This window comes from Oncorhynchus gorbuscha, linkage group LG01 (assembly GCF_021184085.1).
Source record: "Oncorhynchus gorbuscha isolate QuinsamMale2020 ecotype Even-year linkage group LG01, OgorEven_v1.0, whole genome shotgun sequence".
Taxonomy (NCBI): domain Eukaryota; kingdom Metazoa; phylum Chordata; class Actinopteri; order Salmoniformes; family Salmonidae; genus Oncorhynchus; species Oncorhynchus gorbuscha.
The window spans coordinates 61,647,938-61,660,091 of record NC_060173.1 but is presented as its reverse complement, the minus strand read 5'-3'; the positions used below and the strand labels follow the sequence as shown (position 1 = coordinate 61,660,091).

The following is a 12,154-nucleotide window of genomic DNA, read 5'->3' as shown; positions in this document are numbered from 1 at the left end:
CCAGGTGGCTAGTTGAGAACAAGTTCTCATTTACAACTGCGACCTGGCCAAAATAAAGTAAAGCAGTTCGACACATACAACAATGCAGAGTTACAAATGGAGTACACAAATATACAGTCAATAATACAGTAGAAAAGGTCTATATACAGTGTGTGCAAATTAGGTAGGATAAGGGAGGTAAGGCAATAAATAGGCCATGGTGGTGAAGTAATTACAATATAGCAATTAAACACTGAAATGGTAGATGTGCAGAAGATGAATGTGCAAGTAGAGATACTGGGGTGCAAAGGAGCAAGATAAATAAATAAATAATTACAGTATGGGGATGAGGTAGTTGGATGGTCTATTTACAGATGGGCTATGTACAGGTGCAATGATCTGTGAGCTGCTCTGACAGCTGGTGCTTAAAGCTAGTGAGGGAGATATGGGTCTCCAGCTTCAGTGATGTTTGCAGTTCATTCCAGTCATTGGCAGCAGAGAACTGGAAGGAAAGGAGGCCAAAGGAAGAATTGGCTTTGGGGGTGACTAGTGAGATATACCTGTGTGTTACGGGTGGGTGCTGCTATGGTGACCAGTAAGCTGAGATAAGGCGGGGCTTTACCTAGCAGAGACATGTAGATGACCTGGAGCCAGTGGGTTTGGCGACGAGTATGAAGCGAGGGCCAGCCAACGAGACGGTACAGGTCGCAGTGGTGGGTAGTATATGATGCTTTGGCGACAGAATGGATGGCACTGTGATAGACTGCATCCAATTTGCTGAGTAGAGTGTTGGAGGCTAATTTGTAAATTACATCGCTGAAGTCGAGGATCGGTAGGATGGTCAGTTTTACAAGGGTATGTTTGGCAGCATGAGTGAAGGAACACCCACGCGTAGCACGCACTCCAGCAGATATATTCCACTGGTCATCCCCAAAGCAAACATCTCCTTTGGCCGCCTTTCCTTCCAGTTCTTTGCTGCCAAGGAACCGAACGAATTGCAAAAAAATCACTGGAAGTTGGAGACATATCTCCCTCGCTAACTTCAAGCATCGGCTGTTAGAGCAGCTTACCGATCGCTGCAGCTGTACACAGCCCATCTGTAAATAGCCCCAACCAACTACCTAACTCGTTCCCATATTTGTTTTTTGTTTTTTCTGCTCTTTTGCACACCAGAATTTCTACATGCATATCCTCATCTGCACATGTATCACTCCAGTGTAAATTGCTAAATTGTCATTACTGCGACACTATGGCCTATTTATTGCCTTACCACCTTACTTAATTTGCACACACAGTATACAGATTTTCTATTGTGTTATTAACTATACGTTTGTTTATCCCATGTGTAACTCCCATGTGCTTTGCTTTATCTTGGTCAGGTCGCAGTTGTAAATGAGAACTTGTTCTCAACTGGCCTACCGGCTTAAATAAAGGCGAAATTTTAAAAACTATTTTGAAGTCATGGGGTATGAATACTTTCTGAAGGCATTGTGTCCAGAGCGACTTACAGACATTCAACTAAGGTAGAGAAGACAAACACAATAAACGTATTTCTTCATTTGGGATGCAAATGATGTGAACCACCGTACCATCATCCCCGCCCCCGTTTTCATGATCGAAATGCAAACAAAAGCCGTTTCCCGATACAACATTGAAAGCATCTTACTGCATGGTTTATTGGTAATCTAGACTAGCTCTTGTTTCCCATTGAAGAATCATACGGTTAATGAAAAACAGGAATAGGCTTGAGATTTGAGATACAGTATTTATGCCGCATGAAAGTGTAGTGGCACATTTGTTGTGCTGGGAGACCCATCTAAAGCTCTTCAAATGTTCTTGTGATCAACCAAATTAACACCAAAACCAATGTCTCTACCTTCAGACTTCAACCTAAGAGTAAGCTTGCTGAAACTCACCATTTGGGAAAACACATTACTTTTGTGATGTGAAAGCAATGTTTCAAGCTCAGCAAGATAGTACAAACTAATCTGGGTCCAGTTTACCACTTTTACACCGCGACCCAAAAGGAATCAGCATTGGCTCCGGATCCATTATTAGGAAATACTACAACCACGTGCATGTTGGTGCAGTCGTAATAAAGTCCCATCATGCCATCTTAGCATTCTGGTTCATCTGGCACTATGGTGATGAGTATCAGAAACATGACACACACACACACACAGACACTCTCTTTCTTTCATCATACTCATCTTGGCAAAAGGACAACAGATGTACAAATATGGCCAGTGGGTCATATTACTACCATGTTTATTATGATACCCTATACTGAATTAGATCTTTCCATAACACAGTGCACACCCAGGGGTCACATTAGTATGAGAGCAGGGGGACAACACTACAATATAAAATGCTCTGCTTTCAGCAACCAAAAGACAAAAACTTTGAAAGTGATTCCAAAGAAAACACTGTATATGTAATTATAATAAGTTACTTGTATGCATTCTGTAGCCTAACAACACTATTAAATACTTGTAATACACATAATATAACTTGTTACCGTATTAACACTTGACTAGTATTACACTGTTCATAGGTGCAAAGAAAAGAGAGGGATGGCTGCCGTTTTACCAATTATTTTGTACATAATGTTTCTGTCACCATCTCTTATGACCGAAAAGAGCTTCTGGATATCAGGACAGCGATTACTCACTTCGTACTGGATTTTTTCTTGAATGAGTCGGACACAAAGGATTTACTTCAGACACCCTACAAGGCCCAAATTCCCGTCCTTCGCATGAAGAAGAAACAGAGATATTGGGGACGTAGGTCGGGGGTGCCTTGTAAGGATCCGACGGGGAGTGCGTAATCCACCTCTACCATCAGTTCTATTAGCCAACGTGCAATCATTGGATAATAAAATAAAATAATAATAATGATAATAAAATGGATGACCTCCGATCAAGAATATCCTACCAACGGGACATTAAAAAACTGTAATATCTTATGTTTCACCGAGTCGTGGCAGAACAATAACATGGATAACATTTCGGGGCATCGGCAAGACAGAACAGCTGCCTCCGGTAAGACAAGGGATGGTGGTCTGTGTCTATTTGTAAATAACAGCTGGTGCACAAAATCTAATATTAAGGACGTTTCAAGGTTTTGCTCACCTGAGGTAGAGTATCTCATGAAAAGCTGTAGACCACACTATTTACCAAGAGTTTTCATCTATATTTTTCATAGCAGTCTATTTACCACCACGAACCGATGCTGGCACTAAGAAAGCACTCAACAAGCTGTTAAAGGCCATAAACCAACAAGAAAATGCTCATGGCCGGGGACTTTAATGCATGGAAACTTAAATCCGTTTTACCTCATTTCTACCAGCATGGTACATTTGCAACCAGAGGGGAAAGAAACTCTAGATCATCTTTACTCCATACACAGAGACACATATAAAGCAATGCCTCACCATTCATTTGGCAAATAACCAGAACTCTATCCTCCTGATTCCTGTTTACAAGCAAAAACTAAAGCAGGAAGTACCAGTGACTCGCTCAATACAGAACGTCAGATGGAGCAGATGCTAAACTACAGGACAGTTTTGCTAGCACAGACTGGAATATGTTCCGGGATTCTTCCGATTGTATTGAGGAGTACACCACCTCAGCCACTGGCTTCATCAAGTGCATCGAGGACGTCTCCCACACAGTGACCGTACGTACATACCCCAATCAGAAGCCATGGATTACAGGCAACATCAGCACTGAGCTAAATTGTAGAGTTGCCGCTTTCAAAGAGCAGGACTCGAACCCGGATGCTTATAAGAAATCCCGCTTCAGACAAACCATCAAACAGGCAAAGCGTCAATACAGGACTCGTCCTACACCGGCTCTAACGCTCGTCGGATGTGGCAGGGCTTGCAAACAAATACAGGTTACAAAGGGAAACACATCCGATAGCTGCCCAGTGACACGAGTAGTTCTCACGTTTGTAGCCATGAAGTGCTTTGAAAGGCTGGTCATGGCTCACATCAACACCATTATCCCAGAAACCCTAGAACCACTCCAATTTGCATACCGCCCAAACAGATGACGCAATCTCTATTGCACTCTACACTTCCCGTTCCCACCTGGACAAAAGGAACACCTACTGAGAATGCTTTTCATTGACTACAGCTCAGTGTTCAACACCATAGTATCCTCAAAGCTCATTACTAAGCTAAGGACACTGAAACTAAACACCTCCCTCTGCCACTGGATCCTGGACTTCCTGACGGCCGCCCCCAGGTGGTAAGGGTAAGTAACAACACAACTGACACACTGATCCTCAACACGGGGGCACCTCAGGGGTGTCTGCTCAGTCCCCTCCTGTACTCCCTGTTCACCCACGACTGCGTGGCCTAGCACAACTCCAACACCATCATTAAGTTTGCAGATAACACAACAGTGGTAGGCCTGATCACCGACAACGATGAGACAGCCTATAGGGAGGAGATCAGAGACGTGGCAGTGTGGTGCTAGGATAACAACCTCTCCCTCATCCTGATCAAGACAAAGGAGATGATTGTGGACGAAAGGAAAAGGAGGACCGAGCACTCCCCCATTCTCATTGACAGGGCTGTAGTGGAGCAGGTTGAGAGCTTCAAGTTCCTTGGTGTCCACATAACAAATGAACTATCATGGTCCAAACACACCAAGACAGTCGTGAAGAGAGCATGACAACGCCTATTCCTCCTCAGGAGACTGAAAAGATTTGGCATGGGTCCTCAGATCCTGAAAAAGTTCTACAGGTGCACCATCGAGAGTATGGTTGGTTGCATCAACGCCTGGTATGGCAACTACTCTGCACTACAGAGGGTAGTGCGTACGGCCCAGTACATCACTGGGGCCAAGCTTCCTGCCATCCAAGACCTCTATACCAAACGGTGTCAGAGGAAAGCCCTAAAAATTGTCAAAGACTCCAGCCACCCTAGTCATAGACCGTTCTCTCTGCTACTGCACGGCAAGCGGTACCGGAGTGCCAAGTCTAGGTCCAAGAGGCTTCCAAACAGCTTCTACCCCCAAGCCATAAGACTCATGAACAGCTAATCAAACGGCTACCCATACTGTTTGCATTGTCCCTCCCCCATTTTTATACTGCTGCTACTCTCTGTTTATTATCTCTGCATAGTCACTTTACCTCGACCTACATGTACATATTACCTCTATTACCTCAACTAAAACTGTGCCCCCGCACATTGACTCTGTACCAGTACCCACTGTATATAACCTTGTTCCTGTTTTTTTATTGTTGCTCTTTAATTATAGATTTTTCTTTTTTCTTCTTTTATACTTCAGTTTATTTTAGTAAATACTTTCTTAAAAACTTTTTCTTAACTGCATTGTTGGTTAAGGGCTTATAAGTAAGCATTTCATTAAGGTTAACAACTGTTGTATTCGGCACATGTGACAAATACAATTTTATTTGTATTGCTGTTACAATAATGTGTAATAACACTTTACACACTTGTAATACACTTCATGTAATATGTTACTATTTTAACACTTACAGACTAGTATAGCACAGTTAATAGGTTCACAGAAAGGGGTATTCACTTAAACCACTTAAACCGTTGGACTCGTCAAGACAAATAACATTTTGACAAGAGGATGATCTCACCCGTATGCCAAATGGACACGGGGAAAAGGGCAGCGATACACTACATTCTATCTCTCCTGGTAACTTAAGGCATAACAACAGGTTCACAATCAGTGCCAGCTTTGGTGCTTGGCCCGTAATTTATAGGCATTAGGACAACATGAGGTAAGGGTAGCTGATCCTAGATCATTCATAAAGGGCAAGATGAGCAGAAGCATTGGTTTCCTTCTTTGACAGAGTTGTTTTTGTTCAGGGAAAGTATGCAGCCTCGGCCAGAGACCAATCAGAGACCAATCAAGGTGCATTAATTGAGGAATAAACTGAATGCGCAAGAAACAGCTGCCATTTGAGGAAAATGGAAGTTCAACAACAAGGCTTTAATGCCAAATGAAGCACTATCAGGGTCCTTCAGTAACACTAAGTCTGTTCATCTAGTCATCTTATATGCTAAAGAAGGTAATGCTATTCTATCTGCCCACCACCCCAAGCTGTCACCAGCTGAGACTGGGAGTGGGGGAGTAGGCATAACAACAAACATAACATGTGCTAAAACAATGATATTTTACATGAGGAGTGTAGCAGTAGCATGGCAGTATAGCATGTAGTGATTAGATATTTTGAAATTAAACTTAGGGGTTAGGGGAATATTGTTGTTTAATTAATTCTCTACAATAACAATCATATAAAATCAAATGTCATTGGTCACATACACATGGTTAGCAGATGTTATTGAAAGTGTAGTGAAATGCTTGTTCCTTTTGTTCCGACAGTGCAGCAATATCTAACAAGTAATCTAACAATTCCACAACAACTACCTAATACACACAAATCCAAGTAAAGGGATGGAATAATAATATGTACATATAAGAATATGTACATATACATATAAATGGAAGAGCAATGACCGACCGGCATAGGCAAGATGCAATAGATGGTATAAAATACAGTATATACAGTGGGGCAAAAAAGTATTTAGTCAGCCACCAATTGTGCAAGTTCTCCCACTTAAAAATATGAGAGAGGCCTGTAATTTTCATGATAGGTACACTTCAACTATGACAGGCAAAATGAGAAAAAAATCCAGAAAATCACATTGTAGGATTTTTTATTTATTTATTTGCACATTATGGTGGAAAATAAGTATTTGGTCACCTACAAACAAGCAAGATTTCTGGCTCTCACAGACCTGTAACTTCTTCTTTAAGAGGCTCCTCTGTCCTCCACTCTTACCTGTATTAATGGCACCTGTTTGAACTTGTTATCAGTATAAAAGACACCTGTCCACAACCTCAAACAGTCACACTCCAAACTCCACTATGGCCAAGACCAAAGAGCTGTCAAAGGACACCAGAAACAAAATTGTAGACCTGCACCAGGCTGGGAAGACTGCATCTGCAATAGGTAAGCACCTTGGTTTGAAGAAATCAACTGTGGGAGCAATTATTAGGAAATTGAAGAGATACAAGACCACTGATAGTCTCCCTCGATCTGGGGCTCCACGCAAGATCTCACCCCGTGGGGTCAAAATGATCACAAGAACGGTGAGCAAAAATCCCAGAACCACACGGGGGGGACATAGTGAATGACCTGCAGAGAGCTGGGACCAAAGTAACAAAGCCTACCATCAGTAACACACTACGCCGCCAGGGACTGAAATCCTGCATGTCCAGGCCCGTCTGAAGTTTGCTAGAGAGCATTTGGATGAAAGAAGATTGGGAGAATGTCATATGGTCAGATGAAACCAAAATATAACTTTTTGGTAAAAACTCAACTCGTCGTGTTTGGAGGACAAAGAATGCTGAGTTGCATCCAAAGAACACCATACCTACTGTGAAGCATGGGGGTGGATACATCATGCTTTAGGGTTGTTTTTCTGCACAGGGACCAGGACGACTGATCCGTGTAAAGGAAAGAATGAATGGGGCCATGTATCGTGAGATTTTGAGTGAAAACCGCCTTCCATCAGCAAGGGCATTGAAGATGAAACGTGGCTGGGTCTTTCAGCATGACAATGATCCCAAACACACCGCCCGGGCAACGAAGGAGTGGCTTCGTAAGAACCATTTCAAGGTCCTGGAGTGGCCTAGCCAGTCTCCAGATCTCAACCCCATAGAAAATCTTTGGAGGGAGTTGAAAGTCCGTGTTGCCCAGCAACAGCCCCAAAACGTCACTGCTCTAGAGGAGATCTGCATGGAGGAATGGGTCAAAATACCAGCAACAGTGTGTGAAAACCTTGTGAGGACTTACAGAAAACGTTTGACCTCTGTCATTGCCAACAAAGGGAACAAAGGGTATATAACAAAGTATTGAGATAAACTTTTGTTATTGACCAAATACTTATTTTCCACCATAATTTGAAAATAAATTCATTAAAAATCCTACAATGTGATTTTCTGGAAAATCTCTCATTTTGTCTCTTACAGGCCTCTCTCATCTTTTTAAGTGGGAGAACTTGCACAATTGGTGGCTGACTAAATACTTTTTTGCCTCACTGTACATATGGCATGAGTAATGCAAGATGTGTAAACATCATCATTAAAGTGGCATTAATCAAGTGACTAGTGATCCATTGTATGTAGTCTTTATGTAGGTAGCAGCCTCTCTGTGTTAGTGATGTCTCAATATCAATTATATGAAATCAGCTTGTTCCTTTCAACTGTTTTTAAATGCAGACGATTCAGCTCTTTTGGTCTCTCACAAAGTATGGATGAGAGCCAGCTTAGTGCAGAACTGACGAGTATCAGTAACTGGCTGTCAGACAACATGCTGTTTCTTCATTTGGGGAAAATAGATTCAATTTTATTTGGATCTAAGATCAGGCTAGGTAGATCACCAGGCTTTAGAGTCGCGGTTGGTGACACAGAGGTTACAGCCAAGAACTGTGTTAAATACTTAGGCTGTGAACTAGACAGGTTCCTCACAGGGGAGAGTGTGGGGCAGAAAGTGATTGCCAAAGTCAACTAGGAAGTGAAATTTCTGGCTAGAAAAGCCACATTTGTACATAAAAGAACTTGAAAACACTTGCAGCAGTTAGTGCAACCTCACTTTGACTGTGTGAACTACCTGGTACAGTAGTTCCCCAAGTTCATCAAGAACAAGCTACAGACATCTCAAAATAAAATGTCATGAGTCATTCTGAATCTTAGCCCTCTGGGTCATGTTGGAAAAGGGGGAAACCTAGTCATTTGTCCAACTGAATGTATTCAACTGAAATGTGTCTTCCGCATTTAACCCAACCCCTCTGAATCTGTGAGGTGTGGGAGGCTGCCTTAAATCGACATCCACAAGTTCAGCGCCCAGGGAAAAGTGGGTTAACTGCCTTGCTCAGGGGCAGAACAACAGATTTTTACCTTTTCAGCTCGGCCCTTCTCAATGCAGTGAACTACAGTGACTATCAGTTAATAAAAGGGTAATTTAGCTGTAGCTGGGAGCTGGGATTGGCCCATAAAATCGTGTATGTTACAGTCCCCCAGTATCTAAAGAACTATCTTACTACTGTCCTTCCTACGCCATGAGAGGCAGTGCCAGAGATTTTGAGCCACCTCGATTCAAGAGCGGTACTGGCCAGAGCACGTTTTTATATACAGTGGTGGTGTGGAACAAACTCCCGGCTGAGATAAAAGCTGTTTTTGCAAGTCTTAGGTTCAAACACTCCTGCAAGGCTTGGTTAATGTTGAGATAGCCTCCTAGCCAAGTATAAATACACTCTGCGCTAGTGGAGTGATTTGTTATATTAGCTTTTTTGTATATATCTTAATATGTGGACATTTTATATTGTTGAATGTATGGCACAGAGTGCCCAGGTTCATTGTTTTGCCCTGCTACCACTTGCCTCCATTGTGGATGTCCCCATTGAAATGCATGACATAATTTTCAATGGAGCAGTCCACAACACTACGTTGAGGGTGCAGCATTAGGCTGCAGTGCATTCTCTTTACCGCATGTGTTCAATATTTTCTAATTGTGTGTTGCTTTACCATGCGGTGGTACAAACGGAAGTACACACACAGACTCAAACTAGCTAGCTTTTAGCAAGTTGAAAAGCAAATTACATGTGCGTCAAATACGGAAAACGCAGGCTAGACATGCGGCAAAAAAAACTCATATGCATCTGTTTCACCTAGGACAGGATGTGAACGAGGCTTGAGACAGCTAAAGATAGCCGCTAAACTAATAGTGACCAGTATAGGCTTGACCCGCTAGCGATTGCAGTTAGCTTAGCGTATACAGTTTTACTCTAAAAATAATACTCTGTAATATGTAACACTTGGGTTGGGAGATGGACCTTAGACCATATAAACAGAGTAGAAAATAAACCACATTATTACCTTAGAGGAGCTATAAATCAATAAGTTTAAACCAGAATATTAGCTGGCACCCTTTTGTCTTATATTATTCCATGGGCTAGCCTGTTTAAGCAGCAAACCCAGGCAACTCCAAGAAAAGATTGCTAACAGTTTTCACTCAATCAATTTACACATTTTAACTGTACAATTTCAACATAAAGGGTACTCAGATTTCGACTAAAATTGTCTATAGATAATGTGCTTGTGTAAAAGGCATACTTGTTTTAACAGAATAATGAAAAAGGAGGCAGGAGGAAATGTTTAACGTTCACAGTTTCTCCTTTGAGTGTTGAGGGGAGACACAAAACGCTGTTCTCGCGCCCCTACAACGCCCACTGCTGGTGGCAACAGGCATAAACAATTCCCAATTGAAATCCTTGGGAGGACTCAGCCCAAATAAGTGTATTACAACAATATCAAAATCGTGTGAGATTTATGTATGGTTCTTAAATTACATTTTCATTTTAGTGATTGAGCAGAGCGACTTACATGATTGCATTCCTCTTAAAATAGCTAGGTGAGACAACAGCATATCACCATCGTAGAAGGCATCTTTTACCTCGACAAAGTAGGTATCGGTAAAGCCAGTGATAGTAGGAAAAAAGACAAGCACATTTTTAAAAAGTATTAATATATATATATATATATATATATATATATATATATATATATATATATATATATATATACATGCAAAACAAATAATAATTCTGTAATACATTTTGAAAGCAATACATGCATTGAACAAAACAAATATGTTCCGAACACATTTTGCATGATGAAAATACATAGGCCTATCAATATAATATATCATTTTTGGTATGGAGCTGTGCCATTTATATAGGTTATTAAAATATATGACGATATTATTTCAAATGTATGTCACTTTATATGAGTTAAAATACATGTCACGTTTTTTTCGTATGGGCACACGAGCCCTTGTCAACAGAATATATTTATGTCTCTATTTTAAATATTTACAGTAATTATAAGGTTTACTGAAATAGGGATTTAGAAGGAAAGCTGAGAGGCTCGGTAGAGTGGTGAAAGGGTATAGCAAAGCCACAACGGGACAGCTCTTCAGTGCGTCCGTCGCTGGAGGGTACAGGAAAAAAAGACAAAAAGTTCAGTCACATGATAGGTTTCGGTTTTGGAACAGTTTAGAAAGGACCAAGACAAAGGAAAATTCGAGACAAAAAAAATACGATCGCGCATGTCTGTCGAAAAATATCCTTGGGCTTATTAGGCTATTTAAGTTTATGCTTAGAAAAGTTATGATTTGCCTCTACAATCGAGGCAGATTTGTTTTGAAGTGGTAGCTACTACAACAACTGATCATCACATCGTCAAAGAGATACCGCATAGCATCAATAGACCACCGCCAATGAATTGCGTCTGGTCTAGTATGACCGAAACCCTCAAATGCATGCCCAGTTCATTGTATGGATCATTATCAACCTCTGCACATCCATAGAGGCAGAATGAATAACGAACGTTTTGTGGGTGACAATCGCGAAATAAACACGGACATGCTTTCATGATCACGTGCTGTACTGTAGGCCTATTTAGGGTAAACTCGGTCCTATGTGCGTCTGTGGTATTATAATGCCCGTCATTGGAGGAAAAACGAAATTGACAAGACAGGCCTATAGCCTACCCGTCACACCGACAAGCAATACATACAGTCCCTGTAGAGCTAACGAGCCTTCCTTTATCTCTATTAACCCTTCAAATCAACGCTGTGACAATTATAAAAACTGAATATATTCTTAATGGCACATTTTGATTTAAATGTCCATATTTCTACGTGTGACGTCAAATAGCCAAACTTACCACTGTCACTGGCGAAACCATCTCTCAATCGATCACTGTAGTATATATTCGCAAAGCAACTGGAGACACTGAGCTGCGGCCGTTTTCCCGTACTGTACGGTTCACTAAAATTGCTGTAGTCTTTGTGATGCGTATTGTTTTGGTCCCTTTTCGGGGCAGACTGGCATAAGGGGAGGAGGCAAACCGACCATAATTGTAGGTGGAGATAGACTTTGGGCACCGATAGGGTGCCGTTAAAATATCCGACCAATTAACAGACAGGAACAAAAAAAGAGGCAAGGTTAAGAGACTATAACGCCCCTTTTAATACGAGGTCTTTTGACTGTTGTTTACCTATCCAAGCAGATGGCCTGTATTTACATCTAGTCTAATTACACATTTCACTTTGTTACACT

General features: G+C 41.5%; 1 protein-coding gene across 1 annotated transcript in view; it reads right to left on the bottom strand.

Moving 5' to 3' along the window:
• The window catches only part of tmem86a (transmembrane protein 86A), a 46,123-nt gene extending 34,216 nt beyond the window's left edge, over positions 1-11,907 (bottom strand). The window contains exon 1 of the mRNA XM_046358022.1: positions 11,760-11,907. Coding sequence (XP_046213978.1) covers positions 11,760-11,780 — 21 coding nt within the window. The 5' untranslated portion in view covers positions 11,781-11,907. The remainder of the gene's footprint in view (positions 1-11,759) is intronic.
• Positions 11,908-12,154: the final 247 nt, after the last annotated feature.